At 42.0% G+C, this 17,117-nt stretch overlaps 1 protein-coding gene and 1 long non-coding RNA gene across 6 annotated transcripts in view; one reads left to right on the top strand and one right to left on the bottom strand.

The window, feature by feature from the left end:
- Nucleotides 1–17,117, bottom strand: part of KAT2B (lysine acetyltransferase 2B) — a 103,505-nt gene that overhangs the window by 56,292 nt on the left and 30,096 nt on the right. For all 5 annotated transcript variants that reach the window (XM_023260591.2, XM_045037668.1, XM_045037669.1 and 2 more), the window contains exons 2-3: nucleotides 14,829–14,955; nucleotides 144–289 (exon numbers count right to left, since the gene is read on the bottom strand). In XM_023260591.2, the coding sequence (XP_023116359.1) occupies nucleotides 144–289; nucleotides 14,829–14,955 (273 nt within the window). The remainder of the gene's footprint in view (nucleotides 1–143; nucleotides 290–14,828; nucleotides 14,956–17,117) is intronic.
- LOC123380143 lies at nucleotides 12,527–16,012 on the top strand. Its single transcript, XR_006585529.1, has 2 exons — nucleotides 12,527–12,748; nucleotides 13,751–16,012. It is a non-coding gene; the product is annotated as an uncharacterized LOC123380143 (long non-coding RNA).

Here is a 17,117-nt window from a genome sequence, read left to right as displayed (position 1 = left end):
AATGCATGCTTCCACAAACTCTGCGGGCGAAACATACCATGAGCTGAGAACCTTCCCACCCCCGACCTGGGATACAGAAACGGAGCACATCTGAACAATGAGAGAGAGAGAAGAAAAGCCTTCTTAAAAGGGTGAAACCTCACCTTAAATAGATAGAAATAAACTTGTTTGGTGTCTGCATCTTCTTCCCTGTGGACGCAGGTAAAGAGATATTCCACATCCAACACTATTCCCAGGAGTCTGTTCATCTCTTCCTCTGACACGTTTTCCAGGTGGGAGACATGGGCAGCTGAAGACAAAAATCGAGGGAACATATATGACACGGGAGCTGGAGACAGCAAACGTTCTTGACTTTAAAACAGAAGGGTCTCTCTCTAAATCTCCGGGGACACCAATGCATTAGGTTGCACTGTAAACAGAGGAATTTCTGAACTCCTGAAAGACCTCAGTCTTCTCTCAAAGTCAACTTAAAATTAAAAGACTGTCAACTTGCTGAGCCCTGGCCTCCCCCTCCAAGACCCAAAGTGGGCCAGCAGCTAATGTGTTCTAATAAACGTATACTTTAAGATCCAGAACTTGTCGGCACCAAAGTCTGGTCCTCATAGTGTTGAATTTTTTTTTTTTTTTTAATTGAAGTAGAGCTGATGTGCAACGTTACATTAATTTCAGGCGTCCAACGTGGTGATTCGACGAGTCTATATGTTACAGTATGCTCACCAGCCATGTAGCTATCACAAAATCACCGGCTATATTCCCTATGGTATACCTTTCGTTCCCATGAAATGTTCATTCCATAACTAGAAGCCTGAGCTTCCCCCTCCCCACTTCACCCAATTTGCCCATCCACCCAACCCCTGTCCTTTGGCAACCACCGGTTTGTTCTCTGTATTTATGGGTTTGTTTCTGCTTTTTGACAGCGTTAAATTCCTATGTTTCCACATAAGAATTCCTATGTTTCCCCATGCCTGTGAATAGTTCAGTGAGCCAAGAATATCATATTAGTGTAAAAACTGAATAACGGCCCTTTCCCTCAGCCTTTCTGAGCAATGCAATGAAATCTCACTATCGTTGCAGCCAAGTCCCAAGACCTATTTGAGCTTCAGATTCAACGCCTTCCATCGTCAAGCCCCCAAATGCATTTTTCCCACCTTTGTTCTGTAAGATCTCTAGTTAGTGACCGAGCCACTGACCTTCTCTCCCATGCCCCTGTCCTCTCTTCTACCCAAATCCAGTCCATCTATCAAAGGTTATTGCATTTAATCCTCAAACCATCCCATGAATAGGTATTAGTCATCCCATCTGACAACTGGAGAAACTGAGGCTCAGAGAGAATGGATGCTGTTTCATCCAATGTCACTTAGCCAACAAGGCAGAGCCAGGGTCTAAAAGTGAAAAATGCTTGACCCAAATTCCAAATTCCCAAAAAGCACACTTTTTGTTGATTAGCTGATTCACTTCAAGTCCTTCCTCACTTACAAAGGTTCCTCTAGGTAAACCACTCAACCCCTATCCCAGGAGCTCTCCTGGGTCAGGATCCCCTCTCTCATCTCTGCGTCCCCAGCATTTATCACTATGCTTGCCACAGAAGAGGCAATGGCACTTTGAGGGAAACCTCTTAGGTACAGCTCTTGGCATGCTGGCTTAAAAATGCTTAGACACAGAAGTGTTTGAGATCATTTTTAAAGAGAGACTAAACCACGTAGAAGATTTCCCTTGCCTTCTTAAAAGGAGATGGAACTGGAGCGTCTGGGTGGCTCAGTCGGTTGTGCATCCAACATCGGCTCAGGTCATGATCTCACAGCTCGTGAGTTGGAGCCCCGCGCAGGCTCTGTGCTGACAGCTCAGAGTCTGGAGCCTGCTTCAGATTGTGTCTCCCTCTCTCTCTGCCCCTAACCTACTCGCATTCTGTCTCTGTCTCTCTCAAAAATAAATAAACATTAAAAATAAATAAATAAAAAAAAAAAGAGAGAGATGGACCTAAAGATTATTGAGGAATACTTGTCAGGTGTCAGGCATGGGTCAGTCTACCCCAGAGACCATGGTGCTCTTGTCATTAATCCACGAAACTCAATCATCAGACTGGGACAGAGAACGCTGCTGGTACCCTGGGCTATCTCCTCCCCTTACCACTTCAGGTATACCTTCTGGCGTCCGATTACGGGCAGCTCCATTTCTCTACCTAAGCGCTTTTCCAGTCACTGTCATCTGCTCTGCCACCCACCTCCCCCTCAACAGCAGCCCTTAACCCAAAGCCAAGACATCCGCCTATAAATAAATACCCCAGATCCCTCATCCCTCAGGCTGAATAACTGGCTCCCAGATTTCCCACTCCCCACCCAAAATTAAGTAGCAGTTGCCCAAGGTGGGAGCTGGCTCAGTAATTCACCCTCTCTTGGCCGCTTTTTCCTCACTTCACCCTTCTACTCCCCTAGCTTCATGCCAAATAAACTACAGGCATTCAAATCCCTGTCTTAGGATCTGCTTCTGAGGGAGCTCAAACTAAAATATGCAGTCAAATGCATTTTCAGAGACTCAAGAGGATTAAATACCAAGAGGCTGAGACTTGTAAATTGTCCACAAGGAAGCCAGATTAAAGAACTCAGAATTAGAGAGGCAGAGGACACCCAACTTTCCTTCCTTTCTCACGTGGAGAAATGATGGAAAGGCAGAGTGATGGGCCCAAGGTCATGGACCATTGGTAAATCAGCGTGATGTGCACATACGTGTGCGTGGTGTGCGTGTGCATGCACATATGCACCCCATAGAACACTTTTCAAGGTAAGAGAAGAAGGAAATTTGTTTATCTGTCTGCCTTGGGCACTGTGGAATAAATCTAATGGATACATCTAAACTAGAAAATGCCAACACTGTATCATCACATTACCAAATAGAAAAAGAGTAACCAACTAAACTATTTCTCAGAACTTAAGTAACTTGTATCGTAAAAAAAATTACAAATATATATGAGTATAAATAAAACATTAATATTCAAATCTATTACATTCTACTTGGCTATCCAACATGTGACTTCATCATTGCCTAAAAGCTACCCAAAATTAGATTTCCTTTTAGGTATAATTTTTGCCAGGTCACTTTTTTTTTTTTTTTTTTTTTAAGTCCGTGCAAAATTTTCCTTGAGGTCAGTCTGGAGCCTTTGGGACACAGGCCTCATTCTGAAGACAACTAGGTCAAAATTTTTATGTCAGTTATTTACAGAAATAATTTTACTGAAAACTGCTTTTGCCTTGTAATGTTTAATTGCTTTCCAGTGATAAGCTATGAAAGCAATCGGTTTATAACACAACATCAATTCCTTCAGATTCTCCACCATAGGAAACAGTCTAATTAAGGTGCTAAGATAAGTGGGTTTAACTCATAGAAGTACAAGCCATGATTTATTTTTAAAACCAGTGGTTCACTTTCTTTAAGCCACAAAACACTTAACCCAAATGAATTCTTCTTCTTTTTTTTTTTTTTAAGTAGGCTCCGTGCCCAATCCAATGCCACTCTTGAACCAATGACCCTGACATCAAAACCTGAGCTGAGACCAAGAGTCAGATGCTTAACAGACTCAGCCACCCAGGAGCCCCAGCCCAAAGGAATTCTTAATCAGAATTAGAAAAAGTTGCTCTGATTGAAACAGAAGTTGGAGGCATCTATTATCAGAAGGCGAGCTTGGGGGCATCCCCTCCCCTTGTTGGGGCTCTACAGTTTGAAAACCACTGTTTAGAACCATCATCCAGCATATTCTGAAAAAGAGACATTAAAATGCTTAAAAAGTAAGACCCGAGGAAATTTCTTTCCTGCTGATTCTGCCCATAATGAAATCCATGATCTCTCCTCAAAGCTCTGTGTGTAAGCCAAAGCACAAAGGACTAAGGAGCTGAAGACTGGGAGGCCTGTGGGTTAAATGGAACAGCAAGTTTCCCAGAAGGAGGGAGGGAAAGGGGAAAGGCTGTGCCGGGCAAATGGGGCTAACATTTGCAGCACAAGAGGGTCGGTATCTCTTCCTCTGAGAATAAGGGTGGGTGTGGGGTGAAACCAGCCCCCAGATTCAGGCCAACTTCCTCTCACTGTGTCTCAGAGTAACCACTTTTCCCTGTCCCTACCTTGCTGGTCATTGGGATCTCAAGCCTAGAGTACCAAAATAGCCCCAGACTGTTTTCTCTACTCCCAGGATACCCTTCCTAAAACACTTTCTTCAAACAACCCCTTCCCTACCAAATCCAAAGACTGACTCCTTGTGGCTGCTGACCAGAAGTGGACAGGACCTACTCAGGAGCCCACAAACAACCCCAACCCATGCAAACACCCAGGTGCACTTCACTCTAACTACAAAGCTAAACTATTTACTATACTGATAATCAACTCATATTTAACTAAAAACAGTCACTCGTAATTGAAAAAAAACCCTTCTTTCAATTTGGAAAGCAATCTGTGCTTCAGTTTGGAAGCACATTACTAAAAAATAAAAATAAAAGTAAAAATCTGTAAACTACATTGTACAAATCTATAGCAGTTAATCTGCCACAGAACTTGTAAGGCTGAATCATTGCTATTTAAAGCTTTTGTAGGGGCCCCTGGCTGCCTCGGATGGTAAAACATGCAACTCTTGATCTCAGGGTTGCAAGTCTGAGTCCCATGTTGACTGTAGAGATTACCTAAAAATAAAATCTTCAGGGGCCCCTGGGTGGCTCAGTTGGTTAGATGTCTGACTTCAGCTCAGGTCATGATCTCGAAGCTCTGTGTATTCAAGCCCTGCATTGGGATCTGTGCTGACAGCTCAGAGCCTGGAGACTGCTTCAGATTCTGTGTCTCCCTCTCCCTCTCCCTCCCTCTCTCCCTCTCTCTCCCTCTCTCTCTCTCCCTCTCTCTCTCTCTCTCTCTCTCTCTCTCTCTCTCTCTCTCTCTCTGCCCCTCCTCCACTCACACACTCTCTTTCAAAAATAAATACACATTAAACAATTTTTAATAAAAAGCTAAAATCTTTAAAATAAACAAATAAAGCTGTTGTATATGCTCCCTAGTTTAGCTTCCCCCACCAGGGAAGTTTGCATCAATGTAGACTCTCAACTGTGAGAGCATAATGTGCCTTCCCCCACTCCTGCCTCCAGTGAAGAATCATTCTCGGTAATTAAATTAGCCTTTTGAAAATTAATGAGTCCCCCACTGCTTTGATTTGCATTCACTGAAATGCCCTTGGAGGTGTTTGTTTTTCCGTGTTACTGGCCATTTGTATTTGTTCTTTTGAGCACTATTCATGTCCTCTGCCTGGTTTTCTTAGGATGTTGGTCTTTTTCTCATTGCCTTGAAAGAGCTTTAATTCCTTCATGTTCATTGTAAATGCTCCTGGATTTTGTTGCAGTTTGGGGTGGGTTGTAAAGGAATCTTAAATTTTTTTACAAAGTCAAATCTATGTTTGGCCTTTCTTTAAGGCCTTGCTTGCAAAGGTCTTCCCTACATAACCAGAAGATGACAAAAATGTATTTTCTCCTAGCTCTTTAACAGGTTCTTAATTTATTTTATTTTTTTATTTTAGAAAGAGAGAGCAAGCGAGAGGAGGGAAGGAGAGAGAAAGAGCGAGAATTTCAAGCAGGCTCCATGCCCGATCCCACCACTCTGGGATCACGACCAGAAACCAAGAGTAGGACACTAACCAACTGAACCACCAAGGCAGCCGAACAGGTTTGTTTTTAAAATATAAAACATTCCTCCACCAAAATGTCAACGTCATAAAAGACAAAAAACAAAATAATACAGAAAAAAAGCTGAGGAACTGTTCCTGATTAAAGGAAACTAAAGGGACCTGCTGTGAAATTGTAACTTGTAATAAAATATATATATTTAGTCTTTGTCCCCTGTCCTGGCACAGTGCTTTTTCCTCCCCACCCCCCACTGTGCTTCTAAAACCCTTGGAATTTCCTAAGTAGTAAGAGCAACAATGCGAAAGGAGTATCTTTTGTTATTCATAACAAGTCCTCTGCAACCACACCTGAATTTAAGTCACTGACCTTTTAGAAAGTCCCTGTGGATGGGGGGGCTGATTGCCAGGGGAACCAAATAAGTGACTAAGGGTTGGAATTTTCAGTCCCACCTTCTCTACCTATGATGGGGGTGGGGAGTGGTCTGGAGGCTGAATTAATCACTAGTAGCCAAAGCTTTAATCAATCGTGCCCATATAATGCAGTCTCCATAAAAACCCCATGAAGGGGTTTGGAGAGCTTCAAGGCTGGTGCACAAAGGAAGGTGCTGGGAGAGTAGTGTGCTTGGAGCTTCGTGCTCCTTTCCTCCAACCTCTCTTCCAACTGGCTGTCCCTGAACTATAATCCAGTGTTCTGTTTTTTTTTTTTTTAATGTTTATTTATTTATTGAGAGAGAGAGAGAGCGCGCGCCTGCACAAGCAGGAGAAGAGGAGACAGAGGGACACAGAATCCCAAGCAAGCTCCACACTCAGTGCAGAGCCTGACACAGGGCTCGAACTCATGAACTGTGAGATCACGACCTGAGCCGAAATCATGAGTCGGATGCTCAACCAACTGGGCCACCTGGGCACCCCTGAACAGTGGCTTCCTTTTATGATAAACCAGTAACCAAAGAAACTGTTTTCCTGAGATCTGTGAGTCACTCTAGAAAATTATCCAACCCCAGGAGGGGGGCATGGGAATCTCCAGCTTACAACCAGTTGGTCAGAAACACAAGTGAAACTGGGACTTGCCACTGGCATCTCAAGTGGGAGGAAGGAGGGGGACCGAGCCCTTAACATGTGGGGTCTGTACTGACTATAAGGCCATTAGCGTCAGAACTGAGTTAAGAATTGCAAGACAGCCTGTAGCTGTCCACTGGAGCGCCAGAGTACTGCTGCCAGAAGCGTTCGGGAAGTATTGATTGTGAGCAAACTGTTTTCCTTTCACATGACAACTAAGCACACTCGTGATTCTAGACTGGGTGCTTAATGTGAAGGACAATATCAGTTGGGGTCAACTGATAAAAGTAGAATACAAACGGTAGATTAAAATATTACATTAATGCTAAAATATACTGAAGCTGGTGACTGAACTGGGATTATGTAAAAGAACGTCCTTATTTTTAGTAAATACACATTGTAGTATTTAGGGGGAAAGGGCCATGATGTATATATATGCAACTTATTTTCATATGGTCCGGGGGGGGGGGGGGAATGTATATACAAATACACACAGGAGCCCCTGGGTGGCTCAATCAGTGAGGCCTCTGACTTGATTTCAGCTCAGGTCATGATCTCATGATTCATGAGCTCGAGCTCCAGTCGAGCTCCACTGACAGTGCAGAGCATGCTTGGGATTCTCTCTCTACCCTTTCTCTCTGTCCCTTCCCTCATGCATGCATGTGTGCTCTCTCTCTCTCTCTCTCAAAAATAAATAATCTTAAAAAAATACACACAAACTCAAATATGTGAGTCTCTATGTATATTTATACATATATGAGAGCAAATAACAAAGGAAATCGGGCATAAATCTGAAGTAAATCTGAGCAAAATCTATATGGGATGTCCTTTGTTACTAGTCTAATGACTTCTCTATAGGTTTGAAATTATTTCCCAATAAACGGCTTTTTAAAAATCTTTCATCCCCACCCCCACCCCCGCCAAAAAAAAAAATCTTTCATTCACTTGGAATTTAATAATCAAATATAAAGGACCCTGTTTTCATTCCAAATAGTCTTCCAAGGACATGGCACAGAGCATCGATATAATTTTCCAAAATTGGCCAACCCTTTACTTGTGGGAAAAGCTTGCTCTTTTTGGTGGGCCATGGCTTCCCCCAGGGTCCATCGTGTGCAGAGGACAAGGGGGAAGCGGAGGGAAGGTGTGAGCCAGAAGACTGGGGGGGGGCAGGGTCTGCTCTCTTCGTGTCTCTCCAGGAGGATGTACCTTGGCACCTCTCAGTGCAATACCCAGGGTGCCCCAGAGAGACCTGCCAAAGGCCTGCTGCCAAGGATCACGGTGCAGCTGTTGCCTTGCTGGGAACAGGAAGCACACTGTCACCATGTGCTGTGACCCTCTCTAAGCTCTGGCTCCGTGCATCACTGGCCTGCACTTCTCTTGAGGACAGCCTGCCCGTCCTCACATGCCCTGCAGTGTGAACAGGCAGCAGCTGGGCGGGCGGCTAACATGTCTCCGCTCCCTTGGACTGGAAAGAAAGCAAACAGCACAGCACCCGTAGCGTTTGTAAGCTGTTCAAATATATTTTTTTTGCTCATGGGAATTTGAGGTCAAAGCTAGAAGAGGTAAAACAGATTCCTTCAATGAAACCTTCTGAATTGACTAACATCTAAAAGTTTATAATTTACAAGTGGTTTCCTCTTTTGTAATCTCAGATCTGGATGGAGAAAAAGAGAAGTTTAAGATTAAGAGCCCTTTGGATGAGTTCAGTCCAATATATATAGAATATAAGACACATATGTATATACAAGTACACTAGCAGCCACTTTTAAAAAGGTGAAATTAGGGGTGCCTGGGTGGCTCAGTTGGTTAAGCATCCGACTTCTGCTCAGGTCATGATCTCACGGTTCGTGAGTTCGAACCCCGTGTCAGGCTCTGGGCTGATGGCTCGGAGCCTGGAGCCTGCTTCGGATTCTGTGTCTCCCTCTCTCTCTGCCCCTCCCCTGTTCAAGTTCTGTCTCTCTCTGTCTCTCAAAAATAAATAAATGTTAAAAAAAATTAAAAACAATACATAAATAAAAGGGTGAAATTAATTTATTAATACATTTTACTTAACCCAATATGTACATTATTCAACATGCACTCAGTGTAAAAAATTATTAATATTTTGCATTGTTCTATAATACTAAGTCTTCAAAACCAGTGTGCGTTTTACACCTTCAGTGTTTTTCAATTCAAGCTAGCCACGCGTGACTAGTGGCTACTGTTTTGGACAGTGGCAGTACAGATTTTAAACTGTGAAAGCTCCCCTAAATGCTACCAGCCATTTTTTAATATTAAGGAATTCAGTGAGTGCTTATCAATGAAGGAATAAGCCCAATTATGCCCAAGGAACTGAATATATTAGGAACTAGAGAAAAAGTACTTAACCTTAGTCTACTACAGAAAGCCTACAATACACTATTATATAGTTACATATTATATAATCATTTATTATATATCTTAGATGTATAATTAAGAATAATTATAGTTATGCAGGGAACATCGCAGTACAGCTCCAAGAGGCCTTTATTCTCTCCACCAAGTTCTAGACAAGTCAAACCTTGGGGGTGAGCAGGGTTCCCCTGGAGGAGAATGAAGGAAAGGCACTGCGGGTGTTGTGAGCCTCTGCATCCACAGTAGAGGTGGGAGAAAATAGAACCTTCAGAGGGGCACCTGGGTGGCTCAGTCAATTAAGAATCCAACTTCGGCTCAGGTCAGGATCTCACAATGTGTGGGCTTGAGCCCTGCATCGGGCTCTCTGTTATCAGCATAGAGTCTGCTTCAGATCCTCTGTCCCCCACCCCTCCCCGGGCCCCTCTCTGTCCCTACCCAACTCATGCATATGCGTGTGCTCACAGGCTCTCTCTCAAAAATAAATAAGCATTAAAAAAAAAAAAAAAAAAAAGACCTTCGGAGAACATGGACCAGCCTGGTAGCCAAAACGCAGCAGAGACGGGGCGGGCAGTGAGGGCTAGACGCCAGAGGCCCAACAATCCTCAGTGAGAGCTGAACTTCACTCTGAGAATAATGGGAGGCTCAGAGGGGCTAAACACGAGAACGCTTAGCTCAAATTAGATCACTACTTTCTTGGGACGCTGAGTGCACAAGGATGGAGCTGGGGACTCCAGGTGCTCCTGCTACAGAGAAGAAACCTGAATTCAGGGAAAGCTGGAAGGAGGCACAGGCGAGAAAAGCAACAGGAAGGACTTCATGATCCAAGGAAGGTAGGGAGAAGTAACTCACATGAAGCGAGCAGAAAAAAAACTACCAGATGGATCTATCCCCTTAACTCCTACTGTATACCAGACTCCCAGCTCCTGACAACTCTGAAACCTATGTGTAAAAGACAGCATTAGAAACACAAGGGGGCCTGGCTGGCTCAGTCAGTGGGGCACGCGACTCTTGATCTAGGGGTTGTTGGTTTGAGCCCCACATTGGCTGTAGACATTACTTACAAAGAAAATCTTTACAAACAAAACAAAAGGGAGAACACCCAGGCAGAGAAACATGCTGACTTGACCCAGATGGCTGGGTCAAGTGTGCTGGGCCCCCTATTTCTATCATTTGGCATCTACACAGTACATTCGTAAATGGGAACTAGAAGTGATTAAGTGGTGGAGGTCTGTGCAGTGTGGTAAGGCTGAAGAGTTGGGTCAATGATTTACCTGTGATTTAAATGTCTGAATTAGTCCATGAGGAAAACACTGGTAGTCCCTTCATACCTCATGCTATTCAAGAAAATAAGCTCTAGTGTTATTGGTTAGTGCTAGTCTTTACTTTCCTTAGAAAGTTTCCACTGTAAATAAGCAAGTAAGCAGAGGTAACCATAGTAAAAAAGAACTGTCAATTTCTACCATTGTAATGTTTAAACACGAGTGTATCTGTGTGTTGTATGTGTCTTTATCAGGAAAAAGTGATGGCACGGGAACAGTAACCAAAAACCTCCTACTTACAACTGCAGAAAACTATCATTAGTCAAATTTAATAATCAGTGTATCCTGGCAGAGGTCAGAACAATGAACTTCAAAAAGACAACAAAAATTCCAATTGTGTTTGATCACAGTGGAGCATTTCCTCCTTCCCGATCATAGAAGCAGACTGCTATTCAATCAAATAAGCAATCCCCAAATAAGGAACTTTTATTAATACTAAAATAAGGAGAAATGTTTGGGCCAATGAAGTGCTTTGTTATATTTTTGTAATCTGAACTTGACTGTCCCAAACTCAAATGACAAATAATTTCAGACAATGCACTCGAATGTTGCCAGGCCAGCGCTATCCAAAGGAAATATAATGTGAACCAGAGGTGTAATTTTAAGTCTTCCATTTGGAAGACCATTTTCCATTGGAAAAAGAAACAGGTGAAATTAATTTTAATAATATATTTTATTAACCCAAAATACTTAAAATACCATTTCAACATATAATCACTATTAATGAGATAGCTCATCTTACCTTTTTCATACTAAGCTTTCAAAATCTGACACGTATTTTATACGTACAGCTCATCTTAATTTGGAGTAGCTATATTTCAAGCGCTCACTAACTCAAGTAGCAAGTAGCTATAACATGGGTTATAGACAGCATGGGTTATAGACAGCATGGGTCTAGACTACCCATTTTATTCTGTGGATGAAAACTCCAAATCACAAAGGGATTGGGAAAGTGCTGTGCCAGGCCTAGAATTCTGGTTTCCTAATTCACAACTGAACGTTCTTTCCACTTGGCCAGACCGTCAGTCCTATGTTTTGTACCCAGGAGACAGGGAAGAGTGTCCAATGACAGGCCAAGGACACCTGGGAGAGAAGTAACTGCCAGGAGACCGCATGAAACCCGAGCTGTCAAAAGAAAATGTATGGCTGAACCAAACAGTATCGGACAGCAAAGCAACAGAACAGACATCATCTCAATCGATAAGCCTGAAGGTTATGTGTTGATAAGCACAGGAATGTTACACGTTGAAACATGTGCATAATCACTGGGGACTAAATCCACCAGGCTCAGCATAGTGACTGTGGAATCAGAATGGTGTACACAAATTTAAATATATTTGAGAATTCAGGCCATCATTTCTAACAGAATTCCTTATACCCTAATCTCTACTGTTGGTATAATTTAATCTGCATAAATAGGAAAATACGTGTGGAACTTGATTTAAATACTCTGGCAAAAGAAAAAAGTGAGGGGAGAGAAAATTGGCAAAGTTTAGTAATTATTAAAGCTGGGTGATGAATACAAGGCACTTATTAAACTATTCTTCCTACCTTTACATACTGTGAACTTTTCCAGAATAAAAAGTGTTTTAAAAGGAGTATAAGAGAGAGGAAACATAACCTCAGAAAAAGGTTTTCTAGAGCCCTGATACTAAGACCAAAAAATAAACTGTGACATTCTGCCAATAATTCTAAGAGCACTTGAAAATGTACAGACATTTCAATTTTAGAAAAGCACACTGAAGAGAGACAGAGGTAAAAGGGGTGGGGAGGGAAAGGACAGAGACGAGGAAAAATATTTTTAAAACACCAACAACCTCAATACCCTGAGAAAATCACTGTCAGCAACTCAACATAATCCTTCCAGATCCTTTCCTGTTAGCATATATTGAAAAAAAAAATATGTCATATCTTCTAAACTGATAAAATGAGATTATACTCATGATGCCATTCTTAAGTCAGCATGCCTTCGTGGGAATGACGAAGGGTTCTCGAAGGGTGCAGCGGAGGGCTGGGCACGTGACAGATGCTACACCAATCAGATCCTATCCTCCAGGGATGTAAATCCTCCTAAGCTGATACTCTCGGGGGCTGGGCAGATGGAGCTGAATCATCCAGTGGGGGTGTCCTGGACAGAAGGCCCACAGATTTCTGCAGCTGAGATCCCTGAACAAGACTAAAACTGGGTCTCCCTGTGTTTTCAGCTTCTGGAAGCTACCTTCTTATAAACACTGTTTTCTTATTTAAGCTAAGCAGAACTCCTATCTGTTGGCCGAAGTTCAAGAACTCTGGGAGTATGGTAATACTACCACTAACAGCAAGAAGAGCTAAGAGTAATGCATTAATTTGCCAGGTACTGATCTAAAATTTTTATGTTTTATCTCATTTAATCCTCACAACAATCCTATGATATCAATACTGTTACTAACTCGGTTTCAGAGCTGAGAAAATGGAGCTCCAGGTAAACTGAATAACATGCCCCACTCACAGCTACTGGTTGTAGAACCAAGATTTTATCTTGGGCTGGTGGATCCTTAAGTCCTAAATTATAAAAGCTCCAATTAAGCTACTTTATGACTTGCTTTTTTCATTAATGATATGTTAAGAATGTCTTTCCATATTGGAAAATACATCATTTTTAATAGCCATATTGAATTTTATAAAATATAGATTGTCATAATTCAAGCAATTATCTCCTACTCTGGGATACTTCGGTTGTTTCTAGTCTTTTAATATCATGAATAAAGCTGTAATAATGTTCTTTTAGTTTTGAGGACACATCTTGATTTACAAATAGGTTAAATTTCTGGCATGGATCTGCCAGGTCAAAGGATATGTACTTTTTCCCCTATTCTTGATTGTGTATCAAATAAGGGTATTTGTTTTCAAAGCTAGTTGAGAAATATAAAAGGGAACAAAGTTAGCTTTTCTTTGTAAAAGGCCATTTCTGCCTTTGGGCATTCATGTGTGTTTACATGCTCAGAATGGAGACAATCTGCTCAGCTAAGAAAGAAGGCTCTGTTTTTAAATGTTAATTGATGTAAGATAATTGGATTTCCCAATCAATACCAAATACAGTTCAAGCACAGTGCTTAAGAAGTTCCTGAGCCAGCTTTTTATTGCATCATATTTCCTGAGGCAAATTCTAAAGGGCACTCACTCTGGGATCAATTGTGGAAAAGGTAAGTTATAAGCAAAGGTGTTTCTGTAACTCTTGGAATCCATCCTTTGCACTGGTTTTTTCAAAAATCAGAACTTACATTATTTCAGACACCAGTTATACAATGATGTAATTATGTGTTTATGGTATGTTTATTTCTTTTGTGAGATCAATGTTCTCTATTTCCTTTCTCAGAAGGTTACTTCAGTGCAGTAACTTCCTGGGAGGATCACATTATCTACTTTTCTGCTCTGTGAGGATTGAAATACTCTCCAGCTGAGTACAAAATAAAACTTCAGACTCGGCCTGACATCACACTACCGTGAAGGCTGATGCTGCACCGTTTCATATCACCAGGAAGCTCGAAAGAAAGATGATGTCAGAAAGAAGCCACCTACTTACAAATGGTCAGGGGGAAAAAACCGCTTCAGTGACCAGGCTCTGCCCAGAACAACCCTGGACAGTAAACTGAACATGCAAGACGTTCTCTGGGAGACTGGATAACCAAAGCGGGAAAAGTAAGTATAATATTCCAAGATGGTCCTTTATGAACTAGAATTTTAATATCTAGGGAAAACTACCCGTTAACTTTTATCTACCCAAACCAAATACAATTTTTAAAATTTTATCTTAAAACGAGTATCGAGACAAGAACATAGTAGCACAGTCCAGTTGAGTAACTCTGGCAGAGCCTATCTTTCCAAACTGACAATGATTATCTTGCCAGGGATAGATAAGAAAGTTGAAAGGGAGAACACAAGTAAACATTCACCAAACACAACCCCAGTGAAGAAAGAGCTACCAGATGCAAGAAAATAAACACTATAAAGATAAAATGAAGCACTTCCAGCAAGTTCAAGGAATCAGAAAATAAAATAATAAAAATAATAATAACAATAACGATTAGACAAAGACCCAGTTGGTTGAGGCTTAGATCCTGGAGATCAAAGACCTTCAGGCTCCCATCAGAATGAATGAGGACACATTACACTCTATTCTAAGCCGCTCAATGGCCGTGGTCCATCTTATCCAGCAATCCCCCAGTGGAATCCAGCTCTTAGGGAAGGGGGGAGAGATGGATAAGGACTCAGTGCAAACAGTGCAGAGCTTGTCTCACATTAAGCAAATTCATGAGACTAAATAGACTCTTTTGTTACTGCCTCAAAAAGAGGTAAATAGCATGCGAGTTTGGTTAACCCACGGAATTCAGTAAGTTAGAACTTTCAGGCAACGAGGACATCGTTCACGTTCCCTTGAAGATTTAGGAACTCACCTAGGGCATGGCTACAACTCCGGCAGGATTCTGTTAGACTGACAATTATTTGCTGCAGATCAGCTCTGGGGGGAGTAGGAGAAGGGTTGGGGTTTTTCCAGCCATTACATTTACAAGACTCCTCGGCCTAAAAAAGGAATAGAGAAAATCATGTAACAAGCAGCAATGGACTCAACATTTTATGTGACATCAATACACACTAGTTACAGGACAGCTATCCTCCCCGCTCCTGACTTTGTAACTTTCGACATATGCACAAGAAACAAAAACAGAGAAAAAGGCAAAGGGAGTGTTTGATCCAGGCATTTTGTGTTTTTGTAGTTTTTTTGTTTGTTTCTTTTCTGCTGGCTGGAATGTGAGTGCTGCAGCTCAGACAGCAGACCCATACACTTTGGTACCATTGCCCCAAGCAAATGTCCATGGAGTGGTCAGTTCCTAGGGAATCCATGCAGAAAGCTTCCCAAGGCAACAAGCCAGATTCCTGAGGTACCTGGAACACAGCCGGGGCCTTGGCCATGATTGAGCCTTGCAGGTTCGAAGGCGCCCCCGCTGCAACTCTGTCCCAAGGACCAGAAAGGAAACCCGCGAAACTGAGGAAGTTAGCAACCTTAAGGACTTGAGGAGGGACACGCCCAGGGGAAGCCACATTTGCTGGCTTCCAAGTCCTTCCAAGTAGGCTCCAGCTTTAGAAAGAGAGAGGGTCTCACCGTGTAGTCTGGGATTTCTACCTGTGATATTTCTGAGGTTTCCTGAACTGCAACACTATTATTTATTATTTTGGCAACACTTACTAGATATCTTCCATACTCTCCACATTCCCCTACCTTCTTTGACAACAGTGAATACAATCTAGCCTTTTTATAGTGACTTGGGTTATAAAATGTAGGACGAGGGATAGAAAGATATCAACTATTTTCAAATGTAAAAATAGCATGAAACATAGCTGGCTGATTGCGGGTGAGAGCCTTCTATGTACACTGTCCAATATGTAACCACTAGCCACATGTGACTGTTGAGCACTTGAAATGTAGCTAGTCCAAACTGAAATGTGCTGCAGATTTATATACCAGATTTAAAACACTAATGCAAAAATAAAATATCGCATTATTAATGTTCACACTGGTTACATGTTGAAACATTAATATTTTAGGTGCATGGAGTTAAATAAAAGATATTAAAATTCATTTGACCTGTTTCTTTTTACTTTTTTAATGTGGCTACTGGAACATTTAAAATTACATATGTGGTTCACATTCTACTTCTTTGGGTAGCACTGGTCTACAAAACATCGCATAAATTTTTGTGCTCAGGCTTTGTGTTCGATCTTTGATCAGAGATTTTTTTCTTCCCGCTTCCCACCACCTCCCACCCGCCAGCCCACAAACCCCATAGCAGATAGCTGAAGTTAGTAGAAGTCTAATTTGTAGAAAATTGGAGAAAGGCTGCTACCTTAACCTCACACAGAAAATTCTCCAAGACAGGGACAGTTTCTGAAGTGTGTGCACATATAGGAGAATAAGAAATGAAAGAATACATAACTGGCAAGGCAAGAAGGGCCAAGGTGAAAGAAGGAAAACGTGTTTCTACAGATAAGACCCTATGCTTTTGAAGATAAGTCCTTTGCAGTGGGCCCTGCGAACGCTGGCAAACACAGCCAGACTGCTTCTCACATTTTATCATCCATGAGGATGGAGAAGGCAAGACCAAAAACAGCAGCTTAACAGCACAACCCCCAATGAGTAGTAGCTCAAGCAACCCTCTTATGTTTGGCCAGGCATCGGGAAGGATCTGACTATCAAACCCTACTCTTCACTTACTAAGCTGAACTGGGCCGTGAAATTCCCTATAATGAGCCAGCCACTTCTTCAGAGACTGGAAAGGTCTCAAAGAGCCATGTTTTTGAGAAGGACTCTCATGACAACTTCCACCCAAGAAAGCATCCCTATAAATCTTTGTAGGGATGGAGGAAAACACCCCCATTGTGGACCATTCCTCTCCTAGCAGTGGAATAGCTACCCAAGGGACTCCCACGGCCTCTGGCTTCTCTGAGCAGCTGCCCTTTCCAAAAAAAAAAAAAAAACTCTTGGTAGAAAAAGAAAAATGATGACAATAGTAGTCCCAACAAATCGATTAAATACAGCAGGACAAATCTAAAAGGAAAAATAGCAATGGCCCAAAGCCTTTCAGTTTGTAGAACTAAATTCCAAGCCAAAGAACTACTATGCATATTGAGTCATTCATTGAACAGTATATATTGAGGGCCTACTCTGTGCCAAGTACTTCTGCTAA

Source organism: Felis catus, chromosome C2, assembly GCF_018350175.1.
Source record: "Felis catus isolate Fca126 chromosome C2, F.catus_Fca126_mat1.0, whole genome shotgun sequence".
In the NCBI taxonomy this organism is placed as follows: domain Eukaryota; kingdom Metazoa; phylum Chordata; class Mammalia; order Carnivora; family Felidae; genus Felis; species Felis catus.
The sequence above is the reverse complement of the archived record's forward strand: the minus strand, read 5'-3'. Positions and strand labels throughout refer to the sequence as shown.